This window comes from Cicer arietinum, chromosome 5, assembly GCF_000331145.2.
Source record: "Cicer arietinum cultivar CDC Frontier isolate Library 1 chromosome 5, Cicar.CDCFrontier_v2.0, whole genome shotgun sequence".
Taxonomy (NCBI): domain Eukaryota; kingdom Viridiplantae; phylum Streptophyta; class Magnoliopsida; order Fabales; family Fabaceae; genus Cicer; species Cicer arietinum.
In genome coordinates this window covers 58,512,066-58,531,808 of record NC_021164.2, presented here as the reverse complement: position 1 = coordinate 58,531,808, position 19,743 = coordinate 58,512,066, and the positions used below count along the sequence as shown (strand labels likewise).

Here is a 19,743-nt window from a genome sequence, read left to right as displayed (position 1 = left end):
TATAAAAATTGGATCAAAAGGCAAATTGCTCATAAAATTGATAAATATATTTTTAGAGAGATTATCATGTGATATATTAATTAAATATTTAATTAATTTAAATTTATTTTATATTAATATTATTATAATATAATTAATTTTTCTATAATTTTTTTTAAGTATTTTATAGGTTAATTTATTTATAACAAATCAATACAAAATTATAATTACTCATAAATTTATAATTGATATGATTAAGTTTTATTTATGTAAAATCAACGTGGATAAATTATATATTTAATTATAATATTATATTAAAATCTTTATTGACAAAAATTTACATATTAATTATTTTTATTGATACTTTTCAATGTCAAAAATATATTTGTCAATTTTGATAATTTAAAGATTAGTTTATCAGACATTATATTTCAAAGTTCAATTTACATATTTTATTTATAAAAATTCAACTCATCATTAATTTAAAATAAAAACAATTTTTTTAGTGAAATGTAAAAGTTACACTCATTTTTAATTGAATAATAAATTCAAGAAAAAAAATTAATTATAAAGCAAAAACTCTAATAGTATCTATAAGAAAATCTCTGTTAACAAATAACTTTTTGAGAGTCATCTTTTATAAATTTTCAATCACAGTGTTTATTAAGTACCGTCATCTTCACTCTGGCACCTAAATAAATAAAAGTAAATAATTTCTCTAATAACTTTACATTATTATAATTGAACTAACACTCATTTATTTTAATTTATTAATTGAAACCCTAAAAAAATGAAGTTATATAGGAGGACTATAAAAACACTCATTTCTATAAATATCACTTTTTCTTACACCACAATAGAATGTTTATAAATGATTTGTATTTATTAAGGGAATGATTCATGATTCAATTTCAAATTAAAGCTAATTTTATAGATAAAATAAATTTTATTTGAAAAATAATTAAAAATATCACAACAAATAATATATATTTATAATCAATTTTGAGACGTTTAAAAATGATACTAACATTCACAAATGTATTTAAAATTTGATTGTTTGTATGAAATGACAAAAAAGAAAGAAGTTATTATAAGAAAAAATTGTTTATAAAATGTTATATCTATATCTATAAAAATGACAAAGAATAAGTTATTATAAGATCATTTAAAAACATTGTTTATAAGATGTCAAAATAAAATCAATTGAGATTGATTTATATACAGATAATGTAAAACTTTTTTTACGCATATCTATAATTAAATTATATTATAATATCACTTTGTTATATTAACTTTTAACATATATCTACAAATATTTATAAAAAAGAACAAAAGTTATACGTTGTAATTAAATCATAATTTAATTGATAAATATTAAAATTATTATATTATACGTATGTTTCAGATTAAAATACAAAACTTTATATATAAATTTATTGTATTAATTATATCTAAAAAATAATTTTATACTAACAAACAATTATAACTCACCAACACATCAAATAATCCCACAATTTTCTTTTTTTAGTTTTTTATTTGATGTATCAACCAATTGCGATTAATTATGGATGTAAACAGACTTATAAATACAATACACGTCCTTTAATATGATATTTAATATAATAAGATGCGATTTAATGTTTGTGCAGTTTTTTATTCATTTTACAATCATGATTTATATAAAATAAGTCGGTATATATATACAAATGAAATAAAAGCTAGTAATTTACCGTGACAATGTGTTCTTATTAACTGAATCACGGTAATACAGATAAATAAGAAGGGGGTGGAGAGTAAAACAAGGAAGGTGTGAATAGAAAGGCGAAAGGATTGAATTAAAATGGCCCAATCTAAAATCTCTGTCTATGTCTCTCCTTCACCAATCTCTATCCACTTTTTTATCCTGTAAAAAAAAATCGAAGCATTTCTGGGTGTGGAGGTGCATTTCCTTCTCAATTTCAACAATAATGGCTAACGTGGCGGTTATGGCTACAACCAACAATACCAGCAACAACAGGTGGAGTATGTCTTCACTTCGCTCTGCTTTGCCTTCTATTCCTCTTACTTCCGCTTCTTCAATACGCTTCACACGTCGTTCTTCACCAACGACACTCCAAATTTCTTCAAACAAACCCAAATCCTTACTTCCCTCTTTCACCGGACTTCGCTCTCTCTCCATATTCGGTCCTTTATCTTCAGGTATACTTCTTTTCGCTTGCATTCCTATGTTTTCATCGTTCACCTTGTTTTGTATACTTCTTTTTAATTCGTTAATTAATTCATTATCTATTATTGTGAATCTCTTTTGATTTTTGTATAATTGATTGAGTTAGTGAAGAAACTTAATCTGACTATGTTCTGTTAGAATTTAGAGACAGATTACTCCTCTAGAATGTAATGGTTTTTGTAGCGTTTGTTTTTCTGTTTAGTCCCTTGCAACTCTATGCATAATCTATAACTTTAAAACATGATTTTGGTTTCTCTAAAATTGACTAAAATGTAATGTGAGAAAATTATTATTTTAATTATTTGTTATTTATAATCAATAGTTGATAATGCTTGTAAAATGAGTTGCTTACTTTAGCGAAGTATTGTCCATATATAACATACAATTATCAAGTGTTTGGAACTTCTGCTGCTAAAACTCCCTGAAATCCTTAGTAGCCGTTAGATTAAAATCCTCCGACCGTTGGCAAATTGGTTGGAGCAGTGTTGTCAAGTAGCGACTATAACTGCGCTGTAGCGTAGTAGAATTTGAACAAATCGCTATTGTTCCACAATGTGCTATTTAGTACAAAATATTGTCAAATAGTGGATATAACGGCGCCCGTAGCAGAATTTGAACAAACTTTCCGTGATTCACAATTGACAACATTGGGCTGGAGTAAGCTCTCTGAAATCTTCTGTTGATTTCTCAGTTTATAAAATGGTATCGCAGAGCTTATGAATCAAAACACCATGACTTCCCAACCCAATCACGTAAATGTTTCTGAGAAGAACTTTCTGCAATAACGATGTTGGGTTGAATGTGCTCTCAAAAGCTACCAATTGCAGAATTTTGTTGTTAGTCCATTAATACCTTCTCGCTCTCCCTCCTTCCTTAGATCTAGTGGAGAAATCGCACTGTAACATTTCTGCTGAGGTTGTTTCTTGATTGTTGAGTGTGAATGAAATCTGCTTCCCCATAGTACCCATTATCTTTTGAAATTCAGCATTGAATTCACTACTGTATTTTATCTTCTTTGAGCAGAATTTAACGGCTTTGATCATGGTTTCACAATTATTGACAATGGCGGCCGAGTCTATGCTATGAGACACGGAAGACGAGTGCCCAAACTCAACAGGCCTCCTGATCAGCGTAAGGCACTCATTCGAGGTCTTACAACTCAGCTCCTTAAATATGGCCGCATCAAGACCACAAGGGCAAGAGCCAGTGCAATTAGGAAGTATGTTGATAAAATGATCACTCTGGCAAAGGATGGTTCTCTTCATAAAAGGAGACAAGCCCTCGGCTTCGTCTATGAGAAGCAGATTGTTCATGCTTTATTTGCAGAGGTTCCAGAGCGTTATGGCGAAAGAAACGGCGGTTATACAAGAATTATAAGAACCCTACCAAGGCGGGGTGATAATGCACCTATGGCATACATTGAACTTGTGTAATTATTAGCCGCCTCCTATATGGGATGCAATTAGTAGCATTCAAGCTGCAATGTTGAGATTTGTAATGCTTCCAATGGTAACAATTGATTCTACAGTTTTTCCCATGTTTAGTTGTATTTGTATTTGTGAGCTTGCATCTTTTTCTGAACTGTACCTATGGACAAACATCCATCTTTGATCTGCAAAAGGTTATAAATTCATTTATATGTTTTTGGGAAATAAATCCCCTGCAGTAACACAATTATTGCTTTCGATCTCAATCAATAATCGAGATTGTCAACTATTTGATTTTTTGAATGTGCGATTTGAACTGTCCAATCTTAAATTAACAGCCGAAATCATCTACGGCGTGTAACAGTGTCATTCCCATATTTTGGGCTACCAAGATGTCCTGCATAATATGTGAGCTCAGCATGAATGTGATGCATAATATGAAAAGTATACATCTGACAAACAACCAAGAGCTACATGAGGCGGTGCCCAATTTTCTCGTTTAGTTATTGAAAAGTAAGAACCTGTGTTAAGTATCATCTTATTGAGGAATTGACAGCACATAACAATGAATTCAAATGATAAACTAGAAAGTTAGTTTGGATAATCAAATAGGGTCGTCTGAGAAAGGCTGAAGACGAGTAAAATACTCCTGCGGATGCATCATGCATGGATACTACGTCGTTACTATATTTTTTTCTTAGATAATAATTAAAGAAAATTAATAAAAAATGGAAAATATTTGATCTATTTTTTTTAATATTTATTGTCAACAAATATTTATCTCGTATTTTTTTAACATAACAACTATAAATACTTGTCTTATCATTTTTTATATTTATCACTTATAAATATTTATCTTGTATTTTTTATGCATTAATTATAAATATTTATTTTGTATTTTTTAATATTTATCAATAATAAATATTTTGTCCTGTATATTTTTTATGAATTAATGGCAAATACTTGCCTAATGATTTTTTAATTTATCACCGACAAATATTTATTTCGTATTTATTAATTTTTATAAAAATATTTATCAATAACAAGTATTTATCTCGTATTTTTTATTTATTAATAAATATAATAAAATATAAAATTTGAGTAGTTTAATCATTCGAGTAGAAAACTATTGTGTCATTTTATTTTAATTATTTTTGTGAACTTGTTTTGTTTTGTTTTTTTATGCTTGTGTTAGTTATTAGGTGAGAGCAATAAATAAAATGACTAATCCACGTCCTAAAGGAAAGTGAGTGCATATTTTTTTTAGGAAAATTACAGATGCAAATTATAGTATGCTCTAATAATAATATCTTTAGTGACTCATTTATAAAAAATAACTTTAAAAAATTCAATTAAGTGTGTCTTTTGATCTTTTACAAATAATTATTTACTTTAAAAAATTCAATTAATTATTTACAGATAATTAGTTGTCTCATATATGATCTTTTAGTGATTAGTTAAGAATATGTCTTTTGTATGAAACTTATATTCCAACTATTTTTTTAGCGATTTATTTTTAGAAGAAACAACGTAAAAAAATTGATGTGTAAAAAATTATAATTAATATATTATTATAAATATTTTTACGTCGATGATATTAAAAAAATACTGATTTTAATAAATTTTTTAATGACAATTATTTGTATTGTGTAAGATTTTTATAATAAATTATAATTAATAGTATATAGTAATTATTATTATTTATTTATTTAAAAAATATAAAAATTTGATTAATTAATTAATACGTTTCAACGTTTTCTTTAGTGATTAATCTATTATAGAAAAACAATATAAAAATTTGAAGTGTAAAAAAATTATAATTAATTTTTATAATTGTTCTTGACGATGAAATACATTTTTAAGGTTCAAATAAGACTTTATCCAAAGTCCATAACTGATATAAATCTATTAAATTATTTATTCATTTTAGTTTATTTAAATGAATCTTTTATTTTGATCCCCATTTACTAAGGATACATACACGTTGAGGGATGCGTGATATTTATTATGTATATGTGATTGGTTTTGAGGAAAAAGTGAATAAATAAATAAGATAGAGTTTAAGAAGAGAAAACCTTATAATTTTTCTTAACTTTGATGAGAATATATAAGATCCAATCTATCTAATTTTTCGCGTTTTAATCAAAACATATACCATAAAAAATGTTACTACAAGTATATTTAGTCAGTCGTATAATATGAGGTGTGGGAAAAGATTTGAAAATTGACGGTGATATTTCTTAAAATATGGTAAACTGTAGATGTATACCCAAAAGGAGTTAAGAGTATACTCTCTCTCATTGAATAACAAGTTTGTAATATATTTATTTATTTTGTATTTTTTTGGTCTTATTATTTATTTTGTATTATTTATCGTTTCACAATATTAATATAGTGCGTCAATTACTTTTTTCATATATATATATATATATATAATTATTTATTATATTTCATAGTCCACTTAACAAAATCCCTAACTACTGAATTAATAAAAATATTTTAATATAAAATTTAATATAATTAATAATTTTTTTTTTAAGATGTAAGCAAAATCTTAAGCGGTGTTTGATACAAGATAAAAGAAATAATTAATAAAAATCAACTTATTTTAGCCTAATTTACACAAAAATTAGTATAATTTAATTACTTTTACAATAAAATATTTAAATTTTCTTAAAATAGTGTATATTTTTTGAAAGAGATTACACGTGAATTAGTTAAAATAATGGTTATAGAGAATTTACACATTTAAGTTTCACAAAATTCAAAAAATTATTTCAAACACTTGTAACCAATTTATATAAGGTTTAATTATAATTTTATTATTTTATTTTTATCAATTCTCAAAATTAATTTCTATATTTTAAAATATCACATTTTTAGTTGGTTAGGATATTAAAATGTAGATGAAGTAATAAAATACTAAAATTAGTAGGAAAGTAAAAAAATAAGTTAAGGTTTAGATAACTGGATAAGGTTGTCCATGATATCTCACGACTTGTCCCATTGTCTCTTCGCCAATTGCCATCCCTTCTCTTTTCTCTCCTCACTCTCTTCTCTCTCTCTCTCTCTCTCTCTCTCTCTCTACACATCTTCTTCAAAGCAACAGAAAAACCTTTTTGCATTATCTTATCACAAAACAACAAGAATACCAAGAAGAAAATCACGATGCTGGGTATGGGGACTCTAACTTTAGGTTCATCAACTACAATGGTTGCTCACACCACTCTCACTTCTTCCAATACACTCTCTGGAACTAAAAGGCATAACCTTTTCAACAAAACTCACTCCTTGCCAATTAATTTCACCTTATTCTCTTCCTTCAACAAACTAACAATGCCACTTACTCCCTTTACCACTGCTGTTGCTTCTGTTCAATCTGACAGTGTCAGTTCTTCTGATGCTCCTCCCACCAAGGTTTCTTTCACTCTAATCTAAATTTAATTCCACATTATTATGTCTTCTGTTTAATGTTTATTTATTTTTCTACTAACTTGTGGATTTTGAATGATCATTTAAAGTAACATTTACTCTTCTAAATGTATGATCTATTATGAATGGGTTTGAATGTCATTTCAATGTTTAAAATGGATATTGAATCACTAAAATTGTTCCCAAAGTTGCATCATTAAAATTACTCCCTAATAGTCAATGAAATTGGAAATTCTAGATCACAATCACATTATTGTTTGAGTCAATTTAATCCTTAAAATGGTCCCACATTGACTATGTGCATGTTTGGATTAGCACTAAGTTGGGCGAGAATCACATGTGTCACCGTAATCTTGGCAAGAGCTACACAAAATCACAGTGTCATTGTGATTTTCGTCAAACTCGCTGTGATTCCAAACATGCATTAATGTGATTGTGTTTTTTCAATTTAAAAAATCATTATATAAATTTGTTCATTTAAGTAGTAAATTGTTCAACACTTACATGGTGATTCGCTTGTTTCTAACACATGCAATTGACCCTTGTCCTTGATGATTTATAAGCATTGGATTCATGTTGCAATTTTTGAGTTGTTTTTTAATGGTAATTAGTATATTCCCTTTTTTATGGCTCAGAATGAGCTCAGCAAGTACTATTTTCTTGTTGCAAATGCTAAATTCATGCTGGATGAGGAGGAGCATTTTCAAGAACAACTATTTGAACGTCGTCGTTACTATGGAGAGCGTAATAAAGAACAGGATTTCTGGCTTGTCATTGAGCCTAAATTCTTGGATAGTTTCCCTGAAATTACCAAGAGGTTGAGGAGACCTGCTGTTGCTCTTGTATCAACCAATGGTCCATGGATCACGTAAGAACATCAATTCTTTATTTTTCAGTGCTTCGAGTGGCTGTCATAAAACTAGATCGTTAAACTTATGTCATTTTTCAATCAAGATCGTTTACACAAATCCCCAGTCACCTATAGTTAACCACTTAAGCCTAAATTATATGCTTGCATCAAGAGTTTGTCATTTGCGTAATTGGATTCCCTGCAATCAGGGAATCTGAAGCCAAACAATCTGAACCATCCGACCTTCGATTAGACGGCTCACGGTCTATATATTTTGAATTTGCTTTTTAGATATGATTTCTAGAGCTTATAATCTAAGTCGTCGGATTTTGATTACACAGCCTAATTTGCATGACTTAATGGATTCCTGAATGCACGCAATCTGGGTGTTCTTTTTTATTTTTTTATTTCTTAGAGGTGTCAATTGTCAAAGATGGTATGCACTTTCTATTTACTTTGATCATCTCTGCTTTCAGTGTCTAGATCCATCAGATAGAGCTTCACCCTTTCAAATGGTATAATATGAAACACTGATGTAAGAAAGAAGTATATGATCAACTAAATTTCTGCAATGGAAGTTGTTAACATAGCATCAATTGCCAACTTTTGATGTTTCGGACAAGTTGTAACTCTTCCCCTATGTGTGTTTTGGCAGATTCATGAAGTTAAGACTGGATCGAGTTTTAGCACAAAGTTTTGAAGCTGAGAGCCTAGAAGAAGCATTAGCCTCCAATCCTACTAATCTTAAGTTTGAGAAGCCTGATAATTGGGTGGCACCCTATCCTAAATATGAATCTGGATGGTGGGAAACTTTCTTGCCCCCAGGACAGAAAGAGGTGAACTCTTAGACATTATTTATGTTCCATTTCAGTAATCGGTATTCATAGGTCTTTTTCTCCAAGGGCTTTTGTTAATGTAAAAACTGGATGTAGTTGATGTTGGCAAAATTTGCTTTCAGTTTTGTAATTTTTGGAAGGCAGTATAATTATTTAAAGCTGAAGTCTTGTCCTTAGAATTCAAGTTCTAGGCATTGTTTTTATGCCCCAAATGAGTGAAGTATAGATATTGTGGTAAAATTGATGTTCTCTTTTGCTTGAAAATCCCACAGATTACTAGGTATTGTGTCTTTTGAACAAACTGATGTCAAAGGTGAGTATTTGGATTATATAAATCTTGTTTATGTAATGTGCAAAACATGTTATGGGAGTGCCTAGAAGCAACTGCAGATTCTAGAATTACCCTTTCTCATATGTGGACTCCCTTTTATTACAGAATGAAATTGATAAAAACAAATACAAAAATTTCATAACTGTAATGAAGTTATGCTTTGAAGAAAAAGAAGGATCACTGAGTTTGTGTCTAGTTCATTGAAGCGGAACGTGTTTTCTGTCTCTTGAATGTTGCAAATTTGTAATTGTTCTCTTAATTCATTCATTCCATGAGTCTTTATCATACTATAACCATGATCTGCTGTCGGTTATGGTCGGCTTCTAGCCATTGCTTGTCACCCTCCCAAACCATGGACCAGATTCTGCATATGGCTAGGCCGCTTTCTGCTAAAAAGATAGCCGCATAGTTAGTTGTGACTCATGCTCACATCTAACCCTGCACCCTGGATGACAGTCAAATGGTTATCATCCTTCCTTCCAAATTGTGTCTTATGTGACAACAATACAGAAAAATATATTAAATGTATATTTATTGAACAACCTAAAATGTTTTTTTTTTTGGGAGGTGGAAATTATTATTAATTAAAGTGGCACCAATGGGCATTTTACAATATCAAATTTTTACCACTGAAATGACACCTCATGAAAGAAAAAAATGGTTTGTTTAGCTTTCGTTATGACAGAGACAGGTTGTATACAACTTCTAGAAAGCCTTTTATGTGGCATACCTAGGATTAATCATATATGGTATATAAAAATTTGTTTGATGTTAACTGGTATATAAAAATTGGTGTGCATATCCTAGGATTAATCATATATGTACTTCTTCAGTACATCGGATACCCATAGGCTATTTTTAAATTACTGAAACTGATGGGTAAGTCTTGGAACTATATTTATAGAAACACTAGCTGCAACTTCTAAATACAATTATGTAGCAACATTGTTTTGTGCATATCTTGTTTCAGCCTAGGTAGAAAAGGGCTTGCATTACCTCTATTCTAGATTGCTATCTTGCAAGTGTTGAGACTTTCCAAAAAACATCTTCATCAGCTCTGCATATTGATTATTTAATTCAATCAGCGCCTTCTCAAAAAGGATATCTATAATATCTTGATGCTTTTCATACACTGCTGGCACAGTCAGCAAAGTCACAGACGCTACATCAACAAAGTAAAAGAGAAAACATATCAGTACTATCTTGCATTTCAGTAATATCTTTATGTGTGAAATATGTCACTCCAACTGGATTCCTTGCGGTTAAGGAATCACACAATTTTTGCAGCAAAGGCATCAACAATATTGGATCAAGATCAGACTGTTTAAGTTTTGATTATAGTAAATCAGATTTAAAAATATAATAAACTTGGAATATGAGTCATATGATCTTCATTCCGTTGATATCTTGACTGTGACAATTGTCAATTCCATAAGTGCTTGGAGTCCAAATCTGGCATGTCATTTGAGGGTAGGTAGCTAACCTATGTAGAAGATAGTTGCAGCAGTGAACAAACTGCCAAGAACTGAGACAGCTCCTAATGTCCATGTAACCTGCAGATTAGTTACATGTCAGAGAAAACCAAATGAAACTGTGACATGATTAAGAAAGCTTAAAAGGATGGTGAAATGTACCAAAATAAACTTCCTGAAATCTCGTCCGGAAGCTAGGACTCCAAATGTTATGAGTAGTTTGTTAAGTTTTTTTGTCATTGAAATAGCAGTATTAACAAGCAACCCTTCAGGTAAGATGAGTGCTGATAATTTAGGTGGAGATCTGTATTAGGAAGAAAATAGCATCATTCCTTGATGTAAAACAATAATCATGCAAAGTATGCAGATAATATCATTCAATTAATAGAGAGAATAAAAGAAGCATGTAGTTAAAAAAAGATGAGAAAAACCCTTTAGTTATGTTTGGTATCACAGTTAGTTTGCTAGAATCAGGTGATTAATTGCAGCTTTTGAAAATCATGGTGATTCACAATGTTTGTGACAAACTCGCCATGATACCTTAATAATTGAATAGTAGTGATTAATAAAGTGAATTAAACTTACATGTTAATGAAGGAGGTTAGATGTGTCCATAGAAACAACATTGCCAATAGGATTACGAGAGAGTCACAAATGAAACTAAGCACTGTGTATTCCATCCTTTTAAAACTAAACCATATGAAAGTTACACCAACTAGAATGCTTGCTGTGATCCACTTATTTCTCCACAGTATAATGTCAGCAGCTACAAGCAACAGAAACTAAAGTTTACCATAAATTTCATCACAACCAAAACAATTTATTTATTTATTTATTTATTTTTTCTGTTGATCTATGTAAAATAATAATAATAATAATAATAGGCTAAATACTACATATAGTCTCTTAACTTAATTTCAATTAACGTTTTAGTTATTTATTTATTTATTATTTTTATTTTTTTTCTTCGATTTGGTCCTTTATTTTAATTTTAAGTAACAATTTGATCTTTTATATTTTAAAATGTTAACAACGTTATTTTTATTTTTTGCAAAAATTCAAAAAAGTCATAAAAAATTTCAAATAAAATCCATAAAATTAATTATCTTCCTCAATATAATGCAATTTCATCAAATTCGTAACTTAAATCTTTAAATAAACTCATATTTTTATCTCTAACAACGTCAAATAAAGAATGACAAATATGACTTTAGTTGAAGATTTGAGTTACGAATTTGATAAAATTTGTTTATATTAAATAATATAATTAATTTTATGGGTTTTGTTTGAAAATTTTGATGAATTTTTGTAAAAAAAAAAAAAGAGTAAAAAAACTAAAACATTAACTGAAATTAAGTTAAGGGACCACGAGTGATATTTAACCATAATAATACTATAATTACTAAGTAAACTCCCTCAAACTTAAAATTAACAGATTATCTTTAGTTTGCAATATGAATGAAGCTTGCATTGTACGAAAGAATGACAAAATGCACACAAGGGCTAGCAAATACTTTACAACAAATCCTTTTCAAACTTAGTTGATATTCACGTGCGTCCCTACCAATTTAAAAACGAGTGACATTGAATAAGAAACGCAACTCACATAAATTAGGAAGAAGCATATGAATTTCAACTAATAATAAAGAGTGTTAGAATGAATATCACATCATTAGGATTTCAAAGATGCAGGGGAAGCATACCTTTACCGGAACCTAGTACAACATGCAGAGGCCTTTTCCGGCCAAAGAAGCTGTTCTTGACGGCGGAGAATACAAAGTAATTCTCAAACACAGTTTCAAATTCTGAGTCATCATCATCAAATTCTTTGCTATTACTGAGAAAATCTGAATCTGCAACATCCATGTATTCCGCATGCTGAACCATTATTTAGATATATATATATATATCCTTATTTTTCTTGTATTATACGTTAGATCTTTCACTAATGCTATAAATATTGTAAAACCTGTATATACAATAACGTTTCCGATAAAAAATCAATGACATACATTAACAAAAACAATGTTACAACTTAATTACAATAGATATACATTTCATAAATAAATGAAGAACGTTAAATGTTAATAATGAGAAAACAGGTTGGATTAATCAATGGAGAGTGTAACCTTTTTAGAGATTTGTCCCTTTCGTTTTAGGTAATCGGTTTCCTACAAATCCCAGGAGTCTAAACAATAAAATCGATCCCTTAAAATTCGCATGAAGGCAAGCATGTCATTTTTTTAATTGAGTTATAAACATTGATTTGTCAAAATTATTTTTAGGTTTTTGATAATATTTTTCATGAAACTTAATTTGAAATATTATTAAATGAAATAATTTAATTTTTTTATATATATAGTTACTCTATTGAAAAGAGTTTTCAAATTGTCAATTATTTATAACTATTGAATTATTAAAAATATTTAACTTTTATTGTAACTACTAACTAATTATCTAAATTTCTCGTTTAAAAGTTATAACTTTGTCAACGTTCCTTCAGCAATGAAACACAGTCCATGCATGATAAGTGCAATAGTTAAATATATTACAAAAGTTTTGTTGAAATCGAATTTCCTAAATACCATCTTTGATGGAGAATGTACATATATATCACTCATCATTGTGACAGATCTAATTATTTACAAATGAACTTCATTTATCCTTATAAATCTTTTTGCCTCCAATTGGAAGTTCTTATTTGGTTGGAAAATTAATCATCAATGATAAGTAGCAATGCTTCATCATCATCATCAAGCCTCCTGACTAGTTGTTAGTCCAGCAATTTCACTTAATGGCTTCCACATAAACTTTCTCCTGATCATTGACAAAAACATTATAATCATACCATTATAATCCAAACTAGGCCTAGCATATAAAGGTGGATATGTAAACATGGGGAAATTGAAGTCCTTAAGCACAGGTTTTGCAGAAAAAAGAATAAAAACTAAAAAATCTACTACAAAATGATAATAATTGTAACAAATAGCAACATTAAGTTTAGAAGATTCTGCTTCCTACCAATTTCCACATTCAGCAATGACCCTGACCTTAGGCCTTAGTGTAGGCAGCAGAGCAAGGAATTGCAGTTCTGCCTTGGAGAGAACCTAAGGAAAAGCCAAAACAACATTTATAGCAGCGTTTGATTCGTAATTTTGATGCAATAAAAGTAATAGCATAATACACACCTTGGCTTCAATAATCCAAACCACGAGTCCTTTAGCATTTGGTGGTAATGCTTCCAATCTGTAATCAACTTCTGGTGGGAAATACCATCTTGCTATTGGTTGCTTTCCTAAATGAGCCTGAGATCCATCACACAGACACCAGACACAACACTGACATCAAACACTTGTAATAATTTATGAAAATAGATTAAAGTGTTTGAATGTAATAGCTATGAATCATGGAAAAGAAAAAGAAAACTTACAGGACAAACAGGGTGAACTTTGGTGAGAGTAGTTTCAGGATCACCAAGACCTCGAGCTGAAAGGTCAAGAAAATAGTAACCTTGACGTTGAAGACGTGACAAATAACGTCCTTCATAACCACCTTCATGAGGAGTATATATTGCAAGTGCTTTATGTTGTTCAACATCTGAAAGCCAACGTCCAATATCAAATTTAACCAAATCTCCACCAATGAAATCTCCTATCCCCAAACTGCACCTCACTACCCTTTTACTTCTAACATTAGCTATCATCTTCTTCCTTCTTTGTTCTTGAACATTGTACCATCTTGCTCCTCCACAATTTAAGCTAGCAGAGGCTAACATTTTTGTTCTGTTCCTTTTTGGTGATAATTCAACAAATTTAGCAATGCTTAGTGGAGAATGAGGTAGATGTTTTTTGTTTTGAAAGATAATAGGCAGGGGATGAATGGTGTGAGTTGTATGGTTGAGAAATGAGATAAAGTTGTGTTCACTTGTAATTCTAACCTTCGATTACAGATAGTGTCATATGCTGAAACTTTCCTCTATTTTTTACTACGAACACAATCTAAGGGTCCATCCAGGGACTGGATCTTCACATTATATATATATAAAAAACAAAAATCTAAATTTCTCTACTTTAAAAAACTCACAAAAGTATTCTCATTTTTTGAGTTTCACAAAAATCTAAATTTCTCTTTAGAATAATTTTTTACAATAGTAACTTATTTTAAGCCGAATAAAAAATTAAATTACATAAATAAATAGATATTATTTCAGCTGATTTTCTTTCGGTGAAATTTTCTTAACTAACTTATTAAGAGACTGATTATTGTTTTCTATCTATTTTCTCTCTTTCGTTGTAAAAATATTATCATTATATTTTTTCTAACAAAAAAATAAACATATTATTATCTTATTTTTCTGAATAAACGTATATTTTACTTGTATTACAACCAAAAAGGAAAAAGTAAATTTAGTTCCAACGAAGAGAGAGAAACTGACTTTATTAAACAATTTTTAACTGTAAACTTAACAAAATATTTTTAATATATGATATATTACACATATAAAAAATAAAGCAAATGTTAACATATGCCTCAATTAGGGATGAGAATAGATTAGGCCGTCCGTTAGGGGTCTATGGACTGGTTTAGCCTGTTTAATAAAAAGACTAAGGTCAGACTATTTTTAAAGCCTATTTATTTAAATAAGTCAGACTCAGACTTATAAAAAAATCTATTAGGTCTGATAGGCCGGCCTATATATACTTTATTATTTATTAATATTATTTTTATTATTATATTAATAATATTATTTTCTATTTTAAATTCTATCAATTAGATAATCACTCGGTAATCATTCTATATTCAATAGCCGTTTCTATATTTGTTTAAGAGATAATAATAAGTGCGTTTGTTTCAAAAAAAAATCTATTATTTGAAACCAAAAATTATTTTTTAAAGTTTAAAGGATGTTTGTTTCATATTTTTTTAAAATTATATTGTTAGAAAAATATTTTTTGTTTAATATATATAGATATGTACATGGATATTGATATGTGGAGACCATCATGTAGTATTAGTAGGACACTTAAATATTTGAATGTGAATAAGACTTTTAAATAGACTTCCAAGCCAGACCAGAATTTTAAAAAGGTCACGTAAGACTGAAAAAAAAATATATGATAGACCGTAGGTCAGGCTTAGGCCTAAAAAATAATTTGTAGACCAGACTCAGACCTTTCAAAACCTGACCTTACCTAACCTATTCCCACCTCTAGCCTCAATGACACATTTTAAGATATTATATGTTGAAATTTTATCTTAGAATTTATGTAATCAATTTATTAAAAATGTAAAAGTTTTTTTTTTCAACAAAAAAGTTTACTTTAAGAATACTTAATATGTACCTTTAGGACAAGTGTTAGTAAGACTCAAAAAATAAAAATCTCAATATATAAAATAATTAAATTAAAATAGTTTAATTATGCATCCCTTCCTTTTGGATTTACTATTTTAATATTTAATGATTAAATTTATAAAAATTAAATATTATTTGATTTAAAAAATATTAAAGGTTAAATATATTTTTAGTCATTATAAAATATCGATTTTTTAAACTTAGTCTCTATAAAATTAAAATACAACTTTTAGTCATACAAAATTATTATGCATACAATTTTAATTTTTGTTGTCAAATTAACATATATTTTTGAATCATTTTGTTCACACATATTTACAACATTTTCAAAAATCCTCTATAAAAATGAGCTCATAATTTTGATTTTTAGATTCATATTTTTTGTTAATTTTATCTTGAATTTTCTGTGTTTAAAAAAATTATATTTAATTTATTTTTAAATTAAAAAATTTTAATTTTTTGTGGAGAAATTTATAATACTGTAAACATTCTTAAAAAAAATTAAATATTGAAGAAAAATTAAATATGTGTCCTTGAAGTTTAAATTTTTTACCAGCTTATTTATAACATTATAAAATATTCTTCCACAATAAATTAAAATTTTTATTTTAAGATTAATTAAATATGAATTTTTCAAATGTAAAGACACATAATAAAAGTATAAAAGAAACTGATTTAAAAATTCAATTTGGAGCTTATTTTTTTGTAGAATAACTTTTTATATTGTTGTAAACATGTTTGCAAAAATTTATTAAAAAATAGATATTGACTTAACAATAAATACTAAAACTACATGTATGATAATTTTGTATGAATTAAAATTTGTAATTTTATTTTTGTTGAAACTAAAATTAAAATGCTAAAATTTAATATAAACTAAAAATATATTTATCTAAATAATAATAAAAATCCAGTTAAAGGAACTAATAATAATCATTATTATTATATTATAATCCAATTAAAAATAATAATAATAAACTATACTGATATATAAAGGAGATGCCGGGATTTGGTGTAATATTTTTTCTTTCAAATATAATCATTTTATAGATTATTAACTTTATCAAAAAAAAAATAATTATTCTTTTGAATTTGTAGTTTTCAAAATTTAAAGTAATATTTAAATTATTTTGTTAAAGTTGTCTCTATTTATTTAGTGTAGAGAGAGAAATAAATATGATGAGACAATAAATAGTTATAAGTAATATAACAAAAAGATAAATTGTTCATGAAAAATAATAAAATTTAATGGTGTTATTGGTTTGGGTAAACAACTTCAAATCGATAAGTAAAAAGTAACAGTAACACATTTTTGACATAGTTCATTTAAAAATATCTTAATTTTTTTTTTCAATCTTTATATTTAAAATTGGTTTCTGTAATTATAAATAAAAATATTTAATTTTAATCGCTCTAAATAAGAATTAAAATTGATACTTTTAGGGATTAAGAAAAGTATATTTACAAGAATTAAAAATAAAGTATTAAAAATCAAAAGTAAAAAAATATATATTTATAGAACCAAAAAGATTAATTGAAACTAAAGAAAAGTGTATATATTTGTAAGAATTAAATACTTATTTATATTTAAATTATTTTATGTACAACTTTCTCCTTCTCTACCAAATCAATTTTTTTTTACATATTATTTTTAACTTCTCTCCCCCAATTAAATGTTGTAACTTCTATATATTGTTTTTGACAAATTGGAAATATTTATTACTTGAAATTCCGGTGGAACACCAACTAACAATATTGGGCAGTTAGTTATAATCACAATTTATATAAAAAACAATAAAAGAGAGAAAGATAAAATAAAAAGATATACAAATAAAATTCACTTAGCAAAAAAATTAAAAATTATTAAAAGTGGATAAACGTAAATCAATGGAGTCACCCGAATAGTAAAAGTAGTACTTTTGTTTTTAATGATATCGAAATATACATCTTGATTTGAAGGAGATAATAATGTCATTAATAAAAAGGAGAAAAAATCATAATTTTATATATAAAAGTAAATTACAATAATACTCGTTTACTACAATAGTGTATTTAAAAGAGTTAATGAATTTTTTTTAGTACAAATATAATAGAGAATGTGTAAGTTGTTAATTTACACCTTCATGAAAAAGATAATATATATATTTACAATTTATGTATAGTTAAATTCTAGTTGTTAGATTATATTTAAAAATTTGTTGCAATTTTAATTGATTTAAGTGTTTTATTATTTTATAGATATATTTTAAGTATTGACTAATATATTGTTATATAGTATTATTATTTTTAAGATGTGTAAAAAATAGTATTTTAAGTATTGAATGATAGATTGTTATATAGTATTATAATTTTTAAGATATTTAAAAAATTAAAAAAAAATTAGTTTTTCTTTATTAAAAAATATTTAATAATAGTAATAATAGACTTAGCAGTAAATTAATAATTCAGCACAAAATCAGAAAATTAATAACATTATCTCTCTACATTAAAAATGGATAAGAAGTCTTTTCTTGTTAAAATGATTTTCCATTTTCTTCATGTTGCATTTCAAAGGATATCTTCATGTTGCGTTTCAACGGATAAAGTTATTTCGTAAGAATTTTTTGATAACAATAGTTTTAAAATAGAAAATTTATCTAATTTAAATTTTTTAAAAAGAATTCTCACAATTTATTCATGTCTTTAGAATTTACACAAAAATTGTGTGAATTGTTATTAATTTAAGAAAAAATGACATTATTTACCATTAGAATTTTTTGAATTTTTGTTTATTGGAATCATAAATTAAGTTTTCAAATAATGTTATAGTTCTCTTCAATTCTATTTTATAATAATATTTATCTCTTAGTTAGAATATAAAATTACAAATATTACGATATGTAATTAAATAGATTAATTTATGTACCTATCATCTAATATATTATATGCGTTAGAAATGTCAATTTACAAGTAGGGACGAAAATACGCTAGACTGTCTGTCAGGAGCCTATGATCTGACCTACTTATAGTCTGACTTAAATATGGTCTGGCCTGGTCTATTTAATAAAAAGGTTAGGTTCAGACTATTTTTAAAGTCTATTTATTTAAATAGGTCAGACTCAGACTTATAAAAATATATATTAGGCCTAACAGATCGACCTATTATTTATTAATGTTATTTATTAGGCTTAATTGCACTTTTGGTCCCCCTATTTTAACTGAATCACGAAAGTAGTCCCCCCATTTTGTTTCTCCCTTGTTTTGGTCCCTCAAACAGAATTTTGGTCTAAAATATGATGAAATTTCATTTTTTTTTGCATTTATTTAAATCACACAATGCCTCAAGATCTCATTTGCAACAATTATACTTGAAATCTATGATCATAAATGGTGTAGTACGACTTTAAAAAATGAAATTTCATCAAGTTTTGGACTAAAATTATGTTTGAGGGACCAAAGTTGGGGAAAAACAAAATGGGGGGACTACTTTCGCGATTCAGCTAAAATAGGGGGACCAAAACTGCAATTAAGCATATTTATTATTATTATTATTTATTAATAATATTATTTTTTATTTTAAAGTCAATCAATTAGGCAATCACTCAATAGTGATTCTATATTCGATAGCAATTCCATATTTGTTAGTCGTTCAATTAGGCAATCACTGAGTAGTCGTTTCATATTTGTTTGATATAAAATAATGGATGCATTTGTTTAAAAAAAATCTAATTTTTGAAATAAAAAATTATTTTTTATGATTTAAAGGGTGTTTGTTTCAGGTTTTTAAAAAATAATTTTGTTAGAAAAATCATTTTTTATTTAATATATATATATATATATATATATATATATATATA

At 27.2% G+C, this 19,743-nt stretch overlaps 4 protein-coding genes across 4 annotated transcripts; 2 read left to right on the top strand and 2 right to left on the bottom strand.

Annotated features, from left to right (window-relative positions):
* The first annotated feature begins 1,849 nt into the window (after positions 1-1,849).
* Positions 1,850-3,862, top strand: LOC101489094 (large ribosomal subunit protein bL17c). The gene is made up of 2 exons (XM_004500347.4): positions 1,850-2,178; positions 3,230-3,862. Exons 1-2 carry the CDS (start codon positions 1,947-1,949, stop codon positions 3,637-3,639), a joined length of 642 nt encoding a protein of 213 aa, XP_004500404.2. The 5' UTR covers positions 1,850-1,946; the 3' UTR covers positions 3,640-3,862.
* A 2,769-nt stretch (positions 3,863-6,631) lies between these two features.
* LOC101488763 (protein YCF54, chloroplastic) lies at positions 6,632-8,915 on the top strand. The gene is made up of 3 exons (XM_004500346.4): positions 6,632-7,050; positions 7,701-7,933; positions 8,571-8,915. The coding sequence occupies exons 1-3, from the start codon at positions 6,802-6,804 to the stop codon at positions 8,761-8,763; spliced, it is 675 nt and encodes a 224-aa protein (XP_004500403.1). The 5' UTR covers positions 6,632-6,801; the 3' UTR covers positions 8,764-8,915.
* Positions 8,916-9,805: 890 nt separating this feature from the next.
* LOC101488427 (reticulon-like protein B1) lies at positions 9,806-12,921 on the bottom strand. The gene is made up of 5 exons (XM_004500345.4): positions 12,258-12,921; positions 11,140-11,320; positions 10,717-10,858; positions 10,566-10,635; positions 9,806-10,244 (listed from the first exon to the last, which is right to left on the bottom strand). The coding sequence occupies exons 1-5, from the start codon at positions 12,439-12,441 to the stop codon at positions 10,081-10,083; spliced, it is 741 nt and encodes a 246-aa protein (XP_004500402.1). The 5' UTR covers positions 12,442-12,921; the 3' UTR covers positions 9,806-10,080.
* A 153-nt stretch (positions 12,922-13,074) lies between these two features.
* Positions 13,075-14,562, bottom strand: LOC101515671 (NAD(P)H-quinone oxidoreductase subunit N, chloroplastic). Its single transcript, XM_004500344.4, has 4 exons — positions 13,985-14,562; positions 13,743-13,859; positions 13,576-13,661; positions 13,075-13,371 (listed from the first exon to the last, which is right to left on the bottom strand). Exons 1-4 carry the CDS (start codon positions 14,327-14,329, stop codon positions 13,308-13,310), a joined length of 612 nt encoding a protein of 203 aa, XP_004500401.1. The 5' UTR covers positions 14,330-14,562; the 3' UTR covers positions 13,075-13,307.
* Positions 14,563-19,743: the final 5,181 nt, after the last annotated feature.

Bases quoted from the DNA above. Each gene is read 5' to 3' on its own strand.
- LOC101489094 (XM_004500347.4), top strand. From the start codon at position 1,947: ATGGCTAACGTGGCGGTTATGGCTACAACCAACAATACCAGCAACAAC. The intron at 2,179-3,229 runs GTATACTTCTTT...TTCTTTGAGCAG, and splicing joins ATTCGGTCCTTTATCTTCAG to AATTTAACGGCTTTGATCAT.
- LOC101488763 (XM_004500346.4), top strand. From the start codon at position 6,802: ATGCTGGGTATGGGGACTCTAACTTTAGGTTCATCAACTACAATGGTT. The intron at 7,051-7,700 runs GTTTCTTTCACT...TTTATGGCTCAG, and splicing joins CTGATGCTCCTCCCACCAAG to AATGAGCTCAGCAAGTACTA. The intron at 7,934-8,570 runs GTAAGAACATCA...GTGTTTTGGCAG, and splicing joins ACCAATGGTCCATGGATCAC to ATTCATGAAGTTAAGACTGG.
- LOC101488427 (XM_004500345.4), bottom strand. From the start codon at position 12,441: ATGGTTCAGCATGCGGAATACATGGATGTTGCAGATTCAGATTTTCTC. The intron at 11,321-12,257 runs GTATGCTTCCCC...TGTTGCTTGTAG, and splicing joins TGTACTAGGTTCCGGTAAAG to CTGCTGACATTATACTGTGG. The intron at 10,859-11,139 runs GTAAGTTTAATT...TTCCTAATACAG, and splicing joins CTAACCTCCTTCATTAACAT to ATCTCCACCTAAATTATCAG.
- LOC101515671 (XM_004500344.4), bottom strand. From the start codon at position 14,329: ATGTTAGCCTCTGCTAGCTTAAATTGTGGAGGAGCAAGATGGTACAAT. The intron at 13,860-13,984 runs GTAAGTTTTCTT...GATGGATCTCAG, and splicing joins AAGTTCACCCTGTTTGTCCT to GCTCATTTAGGAAAGCAACC. The intron at 13,372-13,575 runs GTAGGAAGCAGA...GTCAATGATCAG, and splicing joins ATTGCTGAATGTGGAAATTG to GAGAAAGTTTATGTGGAAGC.